The sequence below is a fragment of the Oncorhynchus mykiss genome, chromosome 9, assembly GCF_057628025.1.
Source record: "Oncorhynchus mykiss isolate SJ-2025 chromosome 9, ASM5762802v1, whole genome shotgun sequence".
Classification (NCBI taxonomy): Eukaryota; Metazoa; Chordata; class Actinopteri; order Salmoniformes; family Salmonidae; genus Oncorhynchus; species Oncorhynchus mykiss.
In genome coordinates, this window is record NC_143030.1 from 69,708,518 (window position 1) to 69,728,469 (window position 19,952).

At 41.0% G+C, this 19,952-nt stretch overlaps 1 protein-coding gene and 1 non-coding gene across 2 annotated transcripts in view; both read right to left on the reverse strand.

The window, feature by feature from the left end:
• Positions 1-19,952, reverse strand: part of LOC110532667 (uncharacterized) — a 65,803-nt gene that overhangs the window by 7,989 nt on the left and 37,862 nt on the right. The gene's annotated exons all lie outside the window — the stretch shown is intronic.
• On the reverse strand, positions 16,741-18,850 carry LOC110532668 (homeobox protein Hox-C4a). The gene is made up of 2 exons (XM_021616758.3): positions 18,280-18,850; positions 16,741-17,705 (listed from the first exon to the last, which is right to left on the reverse strand). The coding sequence occupies exons 1-2, from the start codon at positions 18,719-18,721 to the stop codon at positions 17,338-17,340; spliced, it is 810 nt and encodes a 269-aa protein (XP_021472433.1). The 5' UTR covers positions 18,722-18,850; the 3' UTR covers positions 16,741-17,337.

A 19,952-nucleotide genomic window follows, 5' to 3' on the forward strand; every position in this document is an offset into this window, starting at 1 on the left:
GTACAAACATTATTGGGCAAAGTCAACAGCACAATGTGCAAGAAGGTAGAGACAACAATACATCATACAAAGCAGCCACAACTGTCAGTAAGAGTGTCCAGGATTGAGTCTTAGAATGAAGAGATGGAGATAAAACTGTCCAGTTTGAGTGTTTGTTGCAGCTCGTTCTAGTCGCTAGCTGCAGCGAAAATGAAAAGAGGAGCGACCCAGGGATGTGTGTGCTTTGGGGACCTTTAACAGAATGTGACTGGCAGAACGGGTGTTGTATGTGGAGGATGAGGGCTGCAGTATATATCTCAGATAGGAGGGAGTGAGGCCTAAGAGGGTTTTATGCATAAGCATGAACTAGTGGGTCTTGCGACTGGTATACAGAGATTACCAGTTTACAGAAGAATATAGAGTGCAGTGATGTGTCCTAGAAGGAGCATTTGTGGCAAATCTGATGCCCGAATGGTAAAGAACATCTAGCTGCTCGAGAGCACCCTTACCTGCCGATCTATAAATTCTGTCTCCGTAATCTAGCATGGGTAGGATGCTCATCTGAATCAGGGTTAGTTTGGCAGCTGGGGTGAAAGAGGAGCGATTACGATAGAGGAAACCAAGTCTAGATTTAACTTTAGCCTGCAGCTTTGATATGTGCTGAGAGAAGGACAGTGCACCGTCTAGCCATACTCCCAACTAATTGTATGAGGTGACTACCTCAAGCTCTAAACCCTCAGAGGTAGTAATAACACCTGTGGGAAGAGGGGCATTCTTCTTACCAAACCACATGACCTTTGTTTTGTTGGTGTTCAGAACAAGGTTAAGGGTAGAGAAAGCTTGTTGGACACTAAGAAAGCTTTGTTGTAGAGCATTTAACACAAAATCCGGGGATGGGACAGCTGAGTATAAGACTGTATCATCTGCATATAAATGGATGAGAGAGCTTCCTACTGCCTGAGCTATGTTGTTGATGTAAATTGAGAAGAGCGTGGGCCTAGGATTGAGCCTTGGGGTACTCCCTTGGTGACAGGCAGTGGCTGCGACAGCAGATTTTCTGACTTTATACACTGCACTCTTTGAGGGAGGTAGTTAGCAAACCAGGCCAAAGACCCCTCAGTGACACCAATACTCCTTAGCCGGCCCACAAGAATGGAATTATCTACCGTATCAAAAGCTTAGGCCAAGTCAATAAAATTAGCAGCACAATATTGCTTAGAATCAAGGGCAATGGTGACATCATTGAGGACGTTTAAGGTTGTAGTGACACATCCATAACCTGAGTGGAAGCCAGATTGCATAGAGAATACAATAGACATCAAGAAAGCCAGTCAGTTGATTATTGACAAGTTTTTTCAACACTTTTCATAAACAGGGCAAAATAGAAATAGGCCTATAACAGTTAGGATCAGCTTGATATCCCCCTTTAAATAAAGGACAAACTGTGGCTGTCTTCCAAGCAATGGGAACCTCCCCAGAAAGGAGAGACAGGTTAAAACGTTTGGAGATATGCTTCATACAATGATAGGGGAAGCAACCTTAACCTGTTTGGGGTAGGGGGCAGCATTTTCACTTTTGGATAAATAGCGTGCCCAAACTGAACTGCCTCCTACTCTGTCCCAGATCCTAATATATGCATATTATTAGTATTGGATAGGAATCACTCTGAAGTTTCTAAAACTGTTTGAATCATGTCTGTGAGTATAACATAACTTATTTAGCAGGCAAAACCCAGAGGACAAACCATTCAGATTTTTTTTTAAAGTCACTGTCTTTTCAATAAGGTTTCATGGGGAATCCAGAATTCTAATCTACTTTCCTGCAGTTCCTACCGCTTCCACTGGATGTCACCAGCTTGTAGAAATTGTTTGGGGTTTATCCTTTGTGTAATGAAGAAGTACCATAGCTCAGAACGAACGTCACTTCATGTGTACCTTTTGATAGAGGCGCGTAACCAGAAAAGTAGCGTCAGTTTGTTTCGCTCCTGTATTGAACACAGATCATCCCGTCTTCAATTTGATCGATTATATACGTTTAGAAATACCTAAAGTTGTATTACAAAAGTCGTTTGAAATGTTTTGGCAAAGTTTACAGGTAACTATTTCTGCGTTTGGTGTTGCGCCTGCAGAGTTGAAATATGCTACTCTCTCTCTCTGTTTACTGTTGTGCTATCATCAGATAATAGCATCTCGTGCTTTCGCTGAAAAGCCTTTTTGAAATCTGACATGTTGGCTGGATTCACAACGAGTGTAGCTTTAATTTGCTATCTTGCATGTGTAATTTAATGAAAGTTTGATTTTTATAGAAATGTATTTGAATTTGGCGCTCTGCATTTTCCCAGGCTATTTAACCCAGAGAGGTTAAAGAAGAAAGGGTCTAAACCATCTGACACAGATGTTTTTTTGTGGTCAAGTTTAAGGAGCTCCTTTAGCACCTCGAACTCAGTGACTGCCTGCAGGGAGAAACTTTGTAGCGGGGCAGGGAAAAAAGAGGGAGAAGCATCGGGGATAGTCATATTAGAAGGGGTGGGAGATGAGGAAATGTTGGACGGGCAAGGAGGCATGGCTGAGTCCAATAGGAATCCTGACCTAATGAAGTGGTGATTAAAGAGCTCAGCCATGTGCTTCTTGTCAGTAACAACCATAACCTCAACTTTTTTAAATTTATTTTGTACCTTTATTTAACTAGGTAAGTAAGTTAAGAACAAATTCTTATTTTCAATGACAGCCTAGGAACAGTGGGTTAACTGCCTGTTCAGGGGCAGAACGACAGATTTGTACCTTGTCAGCTCGGGGGTTTGAACTTGCAACCTTACTAGTTCAACGCTCTAACCATTAGGCTACCCTGCCACCCCCCTTTAATGGACATGGGCAACTGTGAGGAGGAGGGTTTATTCTCCAGGTCTTTAACCGTTTTCAAGAACTTCTTGGGGTTAGACCCACAGAGAGAGAACTGCTCCTTAGAGTAACTAACTTTGGCCTTCCGGAGAGCGTGAGTGCAATTATTTCTCATTTGCCTGAACGATAGCCAGTCAGCCTGAGTATGCGTGTGCCGAGCCTTTCGCCAAATGCAATTTTTGAGGTGGAGTAAGGCTATGTACTATAGGCTGCTGCAGCAAATGTAAGTCTACCTGTAACAATAAAAACGGTTACCATGATGAGATGATAGGTCTACATACTGAGATGGGCTGTCAGTCACCACCCTGAGCTTTGATGAATCACCATGCAGTGACCAGAGAGGCTATAGAGAATCCAGATTTAGACACTGCATATCATTTAACAGTTCCATTTCATGTCATTTACCACTTTCTCGCTGTTATTTATCCCAGGAAAGGGGAGTGGTTTTGGGTGGTAAGTCTCTGTAATCTGGTTCCTGCCATTCAACCCTAGGCTAGTCCATTTTTAGCTTAGTGGGCTTGTCAAGCTTGGGTTTTTCCTCATTATCTGACTAATAATCGGGCCGCAAGGAAAAAAATGGGCCGGTCAAATGCCATGGCCAATTTCTGGTCCCATTCCACCCCTGCACCATAGCTACATTGGCTGCTCTTAAATAACCCATTAAAGCAACCGACTAAAACTGTTTATTTTGTCTTACTTGGCCAACGTGAAATTTGGGGAAATTAGCATGTTGGTTTGTGTCCAATAGACATTACCTTTCATTTGTATATCTCTCTCTTGGTGTCACGGCAGTCGAAAGAACTGCCGCATGGTGAGCGTACATATTCCTTTTATTTAGGATGACGCCGACAAAAACAATAAACAATGCAAAACAACCGTGAAGCCTGTTGCGGGCCCCGGACTGGGCACCCTCGTTGCGGGCCCCGGACTGGGGTCCGTCACTGGAGGCTTCGGCCTGGGGACCGTCACTGGAGGCTCCAGACTGGAGGCCGTCGCTGGAGGCTCCGGACTGGAGGCCGTCGTTGGAGGCTTCGTGCCATGACTCCTCACTGGTTGGGTGGTTATCTTCACCCTGCAAATATGGGGCGCTGGCACAGGACACACTGGGCCGAAGAGACGCACTGGAGACCAGGTGCGCTGAGCCGGCACCATCCATCCTGGCTGGATGCTCACCCTAGCCGGGTAGATGCGGGGAGCTGGGATGTAGCGTACCGGGCTGTGAACATGCACTGGAGACACCGTGCGCTCCACCGCATAACACAGTGCCTGACCAGTACGACACTCGCCACGGTAAGCACGGGGTCTCCAACCTGAACCAGCCAAACTCCCTGTGTGCCCCCCCAAACAATTTTTTTGGAGTGGCCTCCCGGTCTTTAGTGCCAGCCGTGACCCTGTGTAATCCCGTGCCCTCTTTCTCGCTGCCTCCGCCCTCCTCTCTGCTTCCACCTGCTCCCACGGCAGGCGATCCTTTCCGGCCAGGATCTCCTCCCATGTCCACGATCCCTTGCCGTCCAGGATGTCGTCCCATGTCCATTCCTCCTTTTTCCCACACTGCTTGGTCTTTTGGTGGTGGGTAGTTCTGTCACGGCCGTCAAAAGAACTAGACCAAAGCGCAGTGTGATGAGCGTACATATTCCTTTCATTTAGGATGATGCAGACAAAAACAATAAACAATACAAGACAACCGTGAAGCTTAAGGGCTATTAGTGCCACAAACAAAGTTAACTACCCACAAAGACAGGTGTGAAAAGGGCTGCCTAATTATGGTCCCAGTCAGAGACAACGATAGTCAGCTGTCCCTGATTGAGAACCATACACGGCCAAAACAAAGAAATACAAAACATAGAAAATAGAACATAGAATGCCCACCCCACATCACATCCTGACCAAACCAAATAGAGAAATAAAACGTCTCTCTAAGGTCAGGGTGTGAAACTTGGGCCTATACCATAACTTGAACATCCAGTCCATTCAGAGGAGTGCTGGGAGTGTTACGTTTTCACCCCAAAATGTAGCACGGACGGAAGTTCTATTTTACGAACCCTTATTTTGGGATTGATTCTCTGCTCTTTTAATACGTTTCTATTGTATATAACTTCAAAATTGTTACGTCCAAAATTCTCAAACACATGGTAAAAACATGATACAGGGTGAATTCTGAAACAGTGGGACACTTTCTGCAATTCACTCTTCTGTTACCTCTTTCATCATCTATCCAACATACAGTATTAGCCCAAAAAATTATTTATTTCTGAAATCCTCAAAATGTTTCCTAATCACACAAAAAGGACAAATGTTGGTATCATATTCACCTGAGGCATGACACACCCATTTGAGTACACTGAGCCAAAACCAAATTTTTCTTCCGCAGTTGGTCAACTGGGACAGCAGGTTAGATAAACTGGGGCACCATTATTACAAACCCAATTGTACCACAATTACAATTCAATTCACACTTTGTTGTTATATTATTATCTTGAGGATTTCAGAAATGCATCATGTGTTGGGATAAAAGAGATTACAGAAGACAGAAATGCATCATGTGTTGGGATAAAAGAGATTACAGAAGACAGAAATGTATCATGTGTTGGGATAAAAGAGATTACAGAAGACAGAAATGTATCATGTGTTGGGATAAAAGAGATTACAGAAGACAGAAATGTATCATGTGTTGGGATAAAAGAGATTACAGAAGACAGAAATGCATCATGTGTTGGGATAAAAGAGATTACAGAAGACAGAAATGTATCATGTGTTGGGATAAAAGAGATTACAGAAGACAGAAATGCATCATGTGTTGGGATAAAAGAGATTACAGAAGACAGAAATGCATCATGTGTTGGGATAAAAGAGATTACAGAAGACAGAAATGCATCATGTGTTGGGATAAAGGAGATTACAGAAGACAGAAATGCATCATGTGTTGGGATAAAAGAGATTACAGAAGACAGAAATGTATCATGTGTTGGGATAAAAGAGATTACAGAAGACAGAAATGTATCATGTGTTGGGATAAAAGAGATTACAGAAGACAGAAATGCATCATGTGTTGGGATAAAAGAGATTACAGAAGACAGAAATGCAAAAAGTGCGACATTAAATAAACTGGAACCACTTAATCCTGACACGTTTATCTCTTGGTCTGAGAAGTGAAAATCAAAACTATTGTTACTAAGCCCTTGCAGAGACACCACATGATCAACATCACATCACTTCATTGGTGTGACATAATAGAGGGAGATGGAGTCAAACGGGAACCTCACCCGCAAAGGACACGGTAAGACCAGTGACATTTTTTTTCTGTCAAACTGCCATAAATAATGCAATGTGTCAAATTGTGATGTAAATGTGCATATTATGTACTTAAAATAAATAAAAAAAGCTGCCAATATTATGTTTACATTTTGTAATTCAGTCATTTTAAGACCCTCACAAGCTTCTACAGATGCACCATCGAGAACATTCTGTCAATGCCTGGTACAGCAACTGCATGGCTCTCCAGAACATCTACAGCACCTGGTGTCATAGGAAAGCTAAGAAGATCATCAAGGACCTCAGCCACTCGAGCCACTCCCTGCTACCATCTAGCAGACGGAGATAGTACAGGTGCATCAAAGCCGGGACAGAGAGACTGAAAAATAGCTTTCATTTCCAGGTCATCAGACTGCTGAACAGACATCACTAGCTGGCCACTGCCAGGTACTCTGCCCTGCACCTTAGAGACTGCTACCGAATGTATACAGAGACATTGAACACTGGTCAGTTTAACAATGTTTACAGCGTTTTACCCACTTTATATGTATGTACAGTGGTCATGGCTCATCCTATATAACTACTGCTGTACAAACCTTTTCTATTCCTATACTGTCCATACTGTCTAAACCGACTTTTTTTTAATATATAGTATATATATACTGTATATATAAATATTTACATTCCGGACATTGCTTGTTCTGATATTTCTTCATTTACGGTTTTTTACTTTTTGGATTATGTGTGTATTGTTATTCAAAGTTTCACTTTGGGATTTGACTACTGAATTTTTGACCCAGTAATTCTGCATGGTTACAGCGTTAAAACAGAAAGAACTCAAAGGGTTAAGTTTAGGTACGATGGCTCTTTCAGTTAAAAAATAAACATATCCAGGTGTTAGAATGGCCAAGTCAAAGTCCAGACCTGAATCCAATCGAGAGTCTGTGGAAAGAACTGAAAACTGCTGTTCACAAATGCTCTCCATCCAACCTCACTGAGCTCGAGCTGTTTTGCAAGGAGGAATGGGAAAAAATGTCAGTCTCTCGATGTGAAAAACTGATAGAGACATACCCCAAGTGACTTACAGCTGTAATCGCAGCAAAAGGTGGCGCTACAAAGTATTAACTTAAGGGGGCTGAATAATTTTGCACGCCCAATTTTTCAGTTTTTGATTTGTTAACCAGTTAGAGCTCTAGGGGCGCTATTTCATTTTTGGATAAAAAACGTTCCCGTTTTAAGCGTGATATTTTGTCACGAAAAGATGCTCGACTATGCATATTCTTGACAGTTTTGGAAAGAAAACACTCTGAAGTTTCAGAATCTGCAAAGATTTTGTCTGTAAGTGCCCCAGAACTCATTCTACAGGCGAAACCAAGATGATGCATCACCCAGGAATTAGCAGAATTTCTGAAGCTCTGTTTTCCATTCTCTCCTTATATGGCTGTGATTGCGCAAGGAATGAGCCTACACTTTCTGTCGTTCGCCCAAGGTCTTAGCAGCATTGTGACGTATTTGTAGGCATATCATTGGAAGATTGGCCATAAGAGACTACATTTTCCAGAGGTCCGCCCGGTGTCCTTTGTCTAAATTTGTGCGTAATCTTCAGGTGCGGTCATTTTCTCCTGGGATTCAGGAGAGAAAGCATGTTTCCAAGAACGATGTATCAATGAAGAGATATGTGAAAAACACCTTGAGGATTGATTCTAAACAACGTTTGCCATGTTTTCAGTCGATATTATGGAGTTAATTTGGAAAAAAGTTTGCGTTTTGAGGACTGAATTTATGGATTTTTTTTGGTAGCCAAATGTGATGTATAAAACGGAGCTATTTCTAATACACAAGGAATCTTTTTGGAAAAACTGAGCATCTGCTATCTAACTGAGAGTATCCTCATTGAAAACATCAGAAGTTCTTCAAAGGTAAATGATTTTATTTGAAGGCTTTTATGTTTTTGTTAATGTTGCGTGCTGGATGCTAACGCTAATGCTAACGCTAAATGCTAACGCGAAATGCTAACTCTAGCTAGCTACTTTTACACAAATGATTGTTTTCCTATGGTTGAGAAGCATATTTTGAAAATCTGAGATGACAGTGTTGTTTACAAAAGGCTAAGCTTGAGAGATGGCATATTTATTTCATTTCATTTGCGATTTTCATAAATAGTTAACGTTGTGTTATGCTAATGAGCTTGCTGATAGATTTACACAATCCTGGATACAGGGGTTTTTTCATAGCTAAACGTGACGCAGAAAACGGAGCGATTTGTCCTAAACAAATAATCTTTCAGGAAAAACTGAACATTTGCTATCTGAGAGTCTCCTCAATGAAAACATCTGAAGTTCTTCAAAGGTAAATGATTTTTTTGAATGCTTTTCTGTTTTTTTGTGTAAATGTTGCCAGCTGAATGCTAATGCTAAATGCTACGTTAGCCATCAATACTGTTACACAAATGATTGTTTTGCAATGGTTGAGAAGCATATTTTGAAAATCTGAGATGACAGTGTTGTTAACAAAAGGCTAAGCTTGAGAGCTAGCATATTTATTTCATTTCATTTGCGATTTTCATGAATAGTTAACGTTGCGTTATGGTAATGAGCTTGAGTCTGTATTCACGAACCCGGATCCGGGATGGGGAGATCAGAAAGGTTAAAAGAGTTTTAAATATCCAATAAATGTCGTTCCACTTCATGATTGTGTCCCACTTGTTGTTGATTCTTCACAAAAAAATACAGTTTTATATCTTTATGTTTGAAGCCTGAAATGTGGCAAAAGGTCGCAAAGTTCAAGGGGGCCGAATACTTTCGCAAGGCACTGTATATATATATATATATACAGTGGGGCGAAAAGTATTTAGTCAGCCACCAATAGTGCAAGTTCTCCCACTTAAAAAGATGAGAGAGGCCTGAAATTTTCATCATAGGTACATAGGTATCTATGGGGTTGAGATCTGGAGACTGGCTAGGCCACTCCAGGACCTTGAAATGCTTCTTACGATGTGTTTGGGATCATTGTCATGCTGAAAGACCCAGCCACGTTTCATCTTCAATGCCCTTGCTGATGGAAGGAGGTTTTCACTCAAAATCTCACGATACATGGCCCCATTCATTCTTTCCTTTACACGGATCAGTCGTCCTGGTCCCTTTGCAGAAAAACAGCCCCAAAGCATGATGTTTCCACCCCCATGCTTCACAGTAGGTATGGTGTTCTTTGGATGCAACTCAGCATTCTTTGTCCTCCAAACACGACGAATTGAGTTTTTACCAAAAAAACATATGACATTCTCCCAATCTTCTTCTGGATCATCCAAATGCTCTCTAGCAAACTTCAGACAGTCCTGGACATGTACTGGCTTAAGCAGGGGGACACGTCTGGCACTGTAGGATTTGAGTCCCTGGCGGCGTAGTGTGTTACTGATGGTAGGCTTTGTTACTTTGGTCCCAGCTCTCTGCAGGTCATTCACTAGGTCCCCCCGTGTGGTTCTGGGATTTTTGCTCACCGTTCTTGTGATAATTTTGACCCAACGGGGTGAGATCTTGCATAGAGCCCCAGATCGAGGGAGATTATCAGTGGTCTTGCATGTCTTCCATTTCCTAATAATTGCTCCCACGGTTGATTTATTCAAACCAAGCTGCTTACCTATTAGAGATTCAGTCTTCCCAGCCTGGTGCAGGTCCACAATTTTGTTTCTGGTGTCCTTTGACAGCTCTTTCGTCTTGGCCATGGTGGAGATTGGAGTGTGACTGTTTGAGGTTGTGGACAGGTGTCTTTTATACTGAGAACAAGTTCAAACAGGTGCCATTAATACAGGTAACGAGTGGAGGACAGAGGAGCCTCTTAAAGAAGAAGATACAGGTCTGTGAGAGCCAGAAATCTTGCTTGTTTGTAGGTGACCAAATACTTATTTTCCACCATAATTTGCAAATAAATAAATTAAAAATCCTACAATGTGATTTTCTGGATTTTTTTTCTCATTTTGTCTGTCATAGTTGAAGTGTACCTATGATGAAAATTACAGACCTCCCTCATCTTTTTAAGTGGGAGAACTTGCACAATTGGTGTCTGACTAAATACTTTTTTGCCCCACTGTATGTATATATCTTTTTTAAACCCTATTTCTGAGATACTGGAACTGGCGCGCCTGGCACCGACGATCATACCACGCTTTTTATAGTAAGTCATGACCACGTGGCTCACTGTCTGTAAGAGTGACCATTTTTTGTGAATGGGGTGGTGTACCTAATAAACAATTTGAGCATAATCACAGTCCCGTTATTCCCTAACATTTCCAGGTGGTGGGGCAATATACTGGGCATCAACACTGAATACATTTTTTATGGAGTATTTTCATGATTCATGTATCTGCTACAATGCAATAGGAACCATTGAGTTCTGCATAGCCTACAGAACACTCAGTGAATGCAACTGGTAGTCCACCACCCCTCCCACCTGATTCGAAGGGCCTAGTGCATAGACTTGGAGAGATGACAAGAACTGATGGCTGCTGAGAATGATACAACACCTTGGAAATGTATCAGATCAAATCAAAATCAAATCAAATTGTATTAGTCACATGCGCCGAATACAACAGGTGTAGTAGACCTTACAGTGAAATGCTTACTTACAAGCCCTTAACCAACAGTGCAGTTTAAAAAAAATACTGATAAGAATAAGAGAGAAAAGTAACAGGTAAACAAAGAGCAGCAGTAAAATAACAATAGCGAGACTATATACAGGGGGGTACAGATACAGAGTCATTGTGCAGGGGAACCAGTTAGTTGAGGTAGTATGTACATGTAGGTACAGTTATTAAAGTGACTATGCATAGATGACAACAGAGAGTAGCAGTGGTGTAAAGGGGGGGGGGGGGTCAATGCAAATAGTCTGGGTAGCCATTTGACTAGATGCTCAGGAGTCTTATGGCTTGGGGGTAGAAGTTGTTTAGAAGCCTCTTGGACCTAGACTTGGCACTCCGGCACTGCTTGCCAAGCGGTAGCAGAGAGAACAGACTATGACTAGGGTGGCTGGAGTCTTTGACAATTTTTAGGGCCTTCCTCTGACACTGCCTGTAGTGCCTTGCGGTCGGAGGCCAAGCAGTTGCCATACCAGGCAGTGATGCAACCATGCTCTCGATGGTGCAGCTGTAGAACCTTTTGAGGATCTGAGGACCCGTGCTAAATCTGTTACATTGTCCAGAGAAATCTATTTAATCAGATCATATTAATAAAATCTCTGTTGGGCTTACTAGTGAGGACACAAAGTTACCAGTAGCTCTCTTGATATTGTAACTAATCACTCTCCCCTTATAATTCAGAAAGCCCAGTTTATTCAGTCCATCCACTGACTGCAATGTCCTACACTCTAGAAAAAATAGTTCCCAAAGGGTTCTTCGGCTGTCTCCATGGGATTTTTTTTTTTTTTTTTTTGGTGGGATCCAGGTAGAAAGAACCCATTTGGGTTCCATGTAGAACCATCTATGGAAAGGGTTCTACGCGGAAACCAAAAAGGGTTCTTCCACAGGTTCTCCTATGGGATAGCTGAAAAACCTTTTAGATTCTATATAGCACCTTTTTTTCTAAGAGTGTAAATAGCTCAGTACTCAATAGCCTGTTACCAGGGGCTGAAATGTAGGTAAATGTTATATTATGATACACTAATGTTTATCAATGCTTTATAAGTAATTGCAGTAGGCCTATAATTACCTAAATTATGAATAATCCCATGATGGTAAATAAATAACATTTTGGCAACCTATTGTCAGGTTCAAGTGCTTATAATATTTATAATATTGCGCTTTGGATGGTAACTTCACTTGTAATTAATTCATTAATAATATAGATTCAAGAATCAGTTCGACACACACACACACGCACACACACGCACACACACACACACACACGCGCGCGCGCGCAGAAGCACATGGGACAGACACATCTGCTCCTCTGGTGGAGAACCGACAGACGCTAGAGTAGATTTACGGATTTATGACGCGTCCTCATCTGGTCAACGTGAGAGTGAGCCGCCCTATTCCCCCTATCCCTGGAACATGGTGACGTGAACCCTGTTTCAACTCAGCGCCTATATGCAGCTGCCATGGCTGCCATTTAAACAGACTAGCTCATCCCTATCACAATACTCTGGACATGGCCCTTTTGTCTTACAAGACACTCATCTAAGACGAGGAAATGTTGCTATAACCATAATCCATTACTAACATAAATCTCAAAATAGGCACAGATGAGTTATCACCACAATGATCATTACAACTGTTGATTTATTTTGGGGATTTATGGATGAATGTGACTTCGTTACATGCTTTCTTCTTCTTTTAACTATTTAATACAAGTTTGTTTTCGTTTTTCTGTCAGCCAAGAGAGAGAGAGAGAGAGAGAGAGAGACGCCTTGCCAAAGGCCTGCCATAAATCAACCTTCTAGAGTGGAATGTTCGCCTGTATTCCCTTGAATCACATGGAGAGAAAAATTCTCAATATTCTCTAAATACTTTGAAGAGACAAGATTCACAATGGCTTATCTTTTGCAGGAATGCTATCAAATCATTATATTTAAGAAATAAATATCACTGTAGGCTACATTTGTACAAATGCAACGTATTCTTTATTTACTTTTGGGGAATTAATCACACCAATTGAAATACATGGCATGAAGTTAGACAATTAAACAAACAAATAATAAACGAACATAAACAATTTCTGAAAAGACGGATCTTAGCCTGGAGCTAGTTACAATGTAAATAAAACGTTTAATTTGAGCTAGTGCGTAATTCCTTTAAATGTAAACCCACATAATTATTTACATTTTCTACGTTCAAATTAGTTTTCTTATTAATTACATTCAAATGTAAATTTTATAGAAAGCTTTTCAAATCAAGTTGAATTGACATTAGGTTGCAGCTGGTGTATGATGGGACAGCTTGCATTTTTAAGTCCCGAGAGAATGTCTGTTAAAAACACGTCTCCATAATTTCTGAGCAGTATCAATAATATTTTCTTTCAATTGACCGTGTCTTTTCGCATTGTGTCACAAAGTACAATGACTCAATTAAATTAAAGTCAGAACTGAAACAATAACGTGTTTCATGCTGATTGTGTTTACTCAAATAATATTGGACATCGTGAAAATAAAAGTTGTCACATACTGTAACTTCCAGATATCTTCAGGCCATGAGGTCAGTGGCGAGGTGGCTAACTAGATGCCGTTGACTGTATGCTCAGAAGAAGCCCCTCAGAGGAAGTTGTAAGCGTATATCCCTGGCCTTAATGTCAAATTCCGGATGCAAGATGTAGCTAGGTTTAGCTATAAATTCGTGAGCTATACACAATCTACAGAGGTCCAAGTTTAGGCTACACTATTCATTTTTATGACGAATAGGCCTATACGTGTAAGAACTCCAATATGCGATACACAGATGAAGAAAAATAGTTAGTTGCATGTTAGCTTGAAAGGGTTGTACGAATACTACAGGCCATTGAAAAGTAAGTTAGTTGGAAATGGGTTTCTACAGGTTCTACAGGGGTTCTACAGGGGTTATACATGTTTTACAGGGGTTCTACAGGTTCTACAGGCGTTCTACAGGTTCTACAGGGTTTCATAAAAGTGCACCGAAAGCCAAATTATATCAAGTCCTATAAAATGTGGTATGCATCCTATAAAATATCGCGTGACATTTTGTAGGCCCATAGACACATTATTTGTGCCATATAGACTACAGTAGGTTTAATATCTCGTTGGGAGCAATTCAAAGCATTATCTAAATATCGTTCATTCTATTCGGAAAATTTGTGTTAAATAATTCTAAAAAGTCAATTTGAACGTCAATCCTCTAAATACAGTTCATAATATATATTTGACCTTTGTTTAACTAGGCAAGTCAGTTAAGAACAAATTCTTATTTTCAATGACGGCCTAGGAACAGTGGTTACCTGCCTTGTTCAGGGACAGAACGACAGATGTTTAACTTGTCAGCTCGGGGATTCAATCGTGCAACCTATCGGTTACTAGCCCAACTAGTCCAAAGCTCTAACCACTAGGCTGCCACCTCACTAATATAGTGATTACGAGTCACTATGTAGTCTGTTACCCACACAAATACATACTGCAACATATCATAGCCTAAATATCTATATGGAGATGAATCTGAGAGAAAGTGAAATGTTCAAACTGTAAGAGGGGAATACTTCCTAATACAGTTCTATGAAACACACCTGCCATGTAATATTTTGCATGGAGACCCCCGGCAGCATCTCTAATGAGCATCTCTGATGCTGACATATGGTGAGAGAGAATTAAGTCTAGATATTCGTAGGCCCACTTTGACCAAAGATCCTAAACTGACCTTCAGTCAACTGCAAAGATAGGTTTTTGCTACATGAGGTACAAAAGTTTGTAATACAATACACAATATGCCTACAAATGATACATAGCAACAGCATATGGATAAAAAAATATTTCTGTTAAAAAAATGATTTTATTTATTTAAGAACTGGTTATGTTATTGTAAGAATCAAAGGCATGTCCAGGAACAAATTTGCATTTGAAATGGTAAATGTAGGTAGGCTTAAGCCTATACTACGCCGGAAAGTGCATATATACATAGGTCTAGGTCTACTAATCCTTAATTTAATCATATTGAAATTGAATCACTATCCTCGAACATGTACTCGTGAGATTAGATTGAAGCTATGCACATGAAAACTATTTTTGTTATGTACATAATTCTAATATAAAAAGGTAATAATACATTCGACATGAGTAACACTCACATGCAGACCGATCATAAACTCCGAAGTAACCGCTTGGAAGTCCCTAAAATGTGTAGGATGTCCTACAAAGGGTCTAGGTCCTAGGCACAATGGAAGAGAAGTGACCGACAGTTCACCGCACTCTCGGGTCACCACTGAGAGCAACAAAAGAGCAACACATTCAGAGGTGCCCTTCTACCGGCCCCTCAAGTAGAAAAACACACAAAGAAAGTCCAGAGCCCTGACGAGGCCACGCAAGGACCGGGGACGACCTACGAGGGCACACACAGAAGGTACAAGTATAGCGACCCAGTCAGGTCACGGGGGTTGCAAAGGTCGGCCATCCCGGTTGAAACGGACCTAATGGGACAGAAAATGTGCCCTCCGACTGAACTCGGCCTTCTCGCGGTTGATCCCAAACTTCAATAAAGTACCTTTTCAGCCTCGCTACATGGAGGCGACAGGATCTAGAAAGAGATTGGAGGGATGGTGAGACTGTGGCGTAGCTACACATTAATTTCTCTCAATTGTCCAGGCAGCTACATAAAGGCTACTGGAATTCTGCATGTTTTAGGGCTTTACGTGTGTTCCAACTGCCATTCCAAAGTCATGTCCAAGTCACGGTGTTAAGTTTCCTTTTTGGCCCTGATAGTTTTATTTCGTAAAATTACTAGTTAGCGATTTGGGTTTATTTCTGAGAGAGGCTGTTGTCAAATTAATATATTCAGACGCAAATAATTCGTTACTCTGCGGCGCTAAGATTGATGGTTTAGAATACCTCTCCCCTTTGTCCCCTTTGCCCCCCACCTAGCAAGCCGTTTTATCATTTCTATTCAAATCACACAGTTTAAATAATCTATCAAACTATTGCGCTCTTTTCAAACATTGCATTTTTTTGCACAACATTTTGAGCAGAATAAGAAAAAGTTATTCTACAATGAAATTCGTTTTGGAGAACTGTTAATTGGGCGGCCTGTTTCGTGGCTAGGGCCCAGAAAAGATCAAAGGCGCAATATGATTGTCCTATGTATTATTACAGTTGCATGGTGACAACACGTCCACAACATTGCCATAGTCCTATCGAAAATCCCCCCACGATGCTTGAGCAGTATAGGCTATACTTACCAAGAGCAGAGGTCACGATGACGTTGCCTCAAGCGCCACTTTTTAAAAGCATATTCTTCACTTTGACGGGGGAGGTCTCAGGGCGCAACAAACATAGACTATTATACGAATGACAATTGGTGAACATCTCAAACTTACAACTAACATTCCATTGTATATAGGGTACAAATGATTGCATATTGAGAAGGCCTACGTGCATGCATATAAAGCACTATTATCCAAACTATTGCTTTTATCAAAAGGTATGTGCAGAGCTATATGTTCAATAATGAGCAGGAAGCAGGGCTCCAGCCAGCCAGTATAATCTGAAGGGGCATGGTTGAGGGCCTGGTGGAATGGCTTGCCAAGTTAATTGAATGTCCTTGAGAATAATGAGCTACATGTAGGATAATATGATGCATGCAGCCAGGCCATAACCCTTTATTTGGAGTAGAATTATGGATTATTATTGGATTAGGGGGATATGAACGGTGGATCTGTATACGCGTGCCGACCTCGAGAACGATTCTAAAGGAACATTTCAAATCGTCAGTATCATATTTGGCATAGGCTAAACAATTTATAGCTAAACATTGCCAAACAAATAATGCGTTGTTAGGCTGAACCATCAATAAAGAACTTGGTAAATTGTGACTATACTATTTTATATAACGGCCACCACATCAATTCCCACAGTCACCAAAACAATAGGCACTCTGTTGGCCATGAATGAATCGATCCAAACGCGCGTAAAACTAGTACACCCACTGTTTTATTGACCAATATGATTATAACAAATACACTAAACTCTGTGTATTGCATTTCACAATAATCTGCTAAACACACCACAAACTAGATTGTAATTAAAAATCCTGTTTCTGAAAGCAAGGAGCTAATTCACCTTGTTATAATCCTAAACATATGCGTTCAAGATCAATGTTCCATCGGTACGTTCCAGCATTTTTACCAAAAATAACTATGATTGCCTAATAATGACATTCTTCCAGTGTTGAGCTTGAAATAAATAGATTGTGCATTTCAACTTGGGCGGCAGGTCAAACAAATAGCTCACAATAACATTTAGATTAAATGTACAATAATTTCCTTCATTCAAAACATTTTTCTCATAAAAAAAACATAATCTTGATTCAGCATTAAATAACTTAAACCCTGTGTCACGTAAAAATAACTCATCAGTATTCGTATAAATCCATGCGATATAACATGCATTTTATATAACTTTGGACTTAAATGAAACCGCACAAATACCTACGAAAACAAAATATATAATATACTATAAATAATCAGTCATTCTCTATCCCCCTTCTTAAAGTGGTTTTCTTTTCGCCTTATAACCTTGTAATATCCTCGCCATCCTCTACTCCGGACAGTTCATCGGGAGTAATGCTACCAGTGGCCGAGGAAGTGGCGACAACACAGGCTGATGAGGTTGTGTTGGACCCGGAGGATATGCCCGCGGTGGAGGATCTCACTTTGGTGTTAGGAAGCCTATGGTCTTTTTTCCACTTCATCCTGCGGTTCTGAAACCAAATCTTGATTTGTCGTTCGGAGAGAACCAAGGTATGGGCTATCTCAATGCGCCTCCGCCGAGTTAAATAGCGGTTATAGTGGAATTCCTTCTCCAATTCTAAGACCTGCTGTCGAGTATAAGCTGTCCTAGACCGCTTGGAATCCGGTCCATTGTAATTCGGGTTCGCTGTAAAGGGGGAGAAGTAAAGAGAGAGAAAGAGAGAGAGGGAGAGAGAGATAGAGAGAGAGAGAGAGAAAGACAAGGAGGGAAGGAGTGGGTAAACAATAGTGTCCTCAACTGAGACATATGATGGGCAGGGCATAAGGAATGGCTAGATATGCTAGTTATGGTATTAGAAATCATAGAAATGGGAAGTTAAGAACTTGTCTATTTCTCCATAATGAGGGGACACTCACATCCAAGTATGCACTAAATTATTAATGCAAGATTCCAAAGCCAGTCTTTTTTCCGTTCATCTCTCCCCCTCTTCTCTCCATCCCGCACATACATAACAGCAGAAGCCACATGGTGATACGGCTGCCCAGAGTATACCTCTGCTATAAAATTTATGGCGGGTGTAATTACCGACGCCGAGTCGTAAATCCGACTCAATTGTGCCATTTCAAAGGCTTATCCCCTATCTTAGCAGGGGCTGGGAAGGAGATGGGAGTCAGAGGCACTGATAAAGGGAGGGAAAGGAAGAGAAAGGAGTAGGAGAGTGTAGAGAGAGAGAACAGACAAACACAGACAAGTTGCCTACCGGTGCTGACGTGAATTTTCTTCATCCATGGGTATACCACGGGCTGCTTGGAGGAGGCTGAGCTGTTTGGATGCTCCGGTGTAGCTTGGTTGCAGGCGGAGGATGCAGCTGGTGGAGTGATGGGGGACATGGGTAACTGTGGGGTCTCACATGAGGCTGGCTGCCCTTTCCCTGCAAGCAGGTGCGCAGAATGGGGTAGTCCATGTCCCCTTTGCGTGTCAGGTTCAGGGATGCTTGCACAATTATATTGGCGCTCTTGGTAGCTCGCCCGCGGAGGGTATAACTCCTGATGGTGATGCTGGTAACCAGAGCTAGGGTCCCTGGCGCGGCTGTAATATTCGGGGCTGTGCTCGGGGATGTAGCTGTTTTGTGAATATTCCTCGCATGGAGGAAATTTCGGATCAATGTAGGTAGAGTCCATCAAATACGAGCTCATGATCATTAATTTCTGCAGTGGAAATTTATTTTTCTAGCTTTGTCGTTTTTCTGCTCCATATAGCCCTCCTACTTGCGAGCAGCCCTTGTAAAGTTAGTTTTACCACGTGACCCCACGGCCCAATGGCAGAGTGAGAGCTAGTCCCCGGATAAGGAACCAAAGGTTTTGAAACATATTTTCGGTCGCCATTGTGTGCATAATATCTCTCTCTCTCTCTCTCTCTCTCTCTCTCTCTCTCTCTCTCTCTCTCTCTCTCTCTCTCTCTCTCTCTCTCACTGCTCTCTCTGAATTCAATTTTAATTTCTCTCTCACTCGCTCCCTTGTTGTGTTACCAATGCCATTGATATTGCAGCAAAAAATTGCAACACAAACACTTCTTATGTGAATTACCCAGTGTCATTATAGTTATATTATTAGCATCATTTCAGAGGTACAAATAGCAGTAAATAATAATAATAATAAGTATTAATAGTAAAAATAATAACCAATAAAAAAGTAGAATGATTAGATCACAGAAAGTTGGCCTATGACCCTCTCTAAGAATATTATTCTCAAATATAAAAAAATCCAACACAAAATGCCAAATCCTAAATAGGTAAAAAAAAAAAAAATACGGTAAAATTCACTTTCACATAGCAGTTCGAATTATGATATATATATATTTTTTTTAACTAGAACTGAGCTTGGCTCATATGAGAAGAAAGTGGACACCAAATGGGCACCGTATCAGTGAAGTAACCACACAATGAGTATTTTGCTTTGCATTTGAGAACTTTCAAAACTGTGCCGATACTTTTCAAACATAGCATTCCAAATACTTTTCAAATGCATTAATACTTTTCAAATGCATTAATACTTTTCAAATGCATTCATACTTTTCAAATGCATTCATAGTTGTCAAATAGGCCTACTTTGCTATCTTGTGCAATGGACACAAGGGAAGGCAAATATTATTTAATGATGGTATATCTCTAATGTTTATATCACTGTCATTATTGGATATTGCATTGAGGTCTCTGTCTCTCTCTCTCCATGTTTAGAGATGTATGCATTTGAATACAAATCTTTATAAGGCTGCAATGTTGATGAAACCAGCTTTACGTGCCCTGAAATGACTCGTAGGGACGTTTTGTCCAATCGTAAGTTTATCTCCATCAAAACTAGTGATTGTCTAAGTGCACGTGTATGGTTATTAATTTGATGTTAAACCTAGATGGGGGAGTAAGTCCGTTACAAA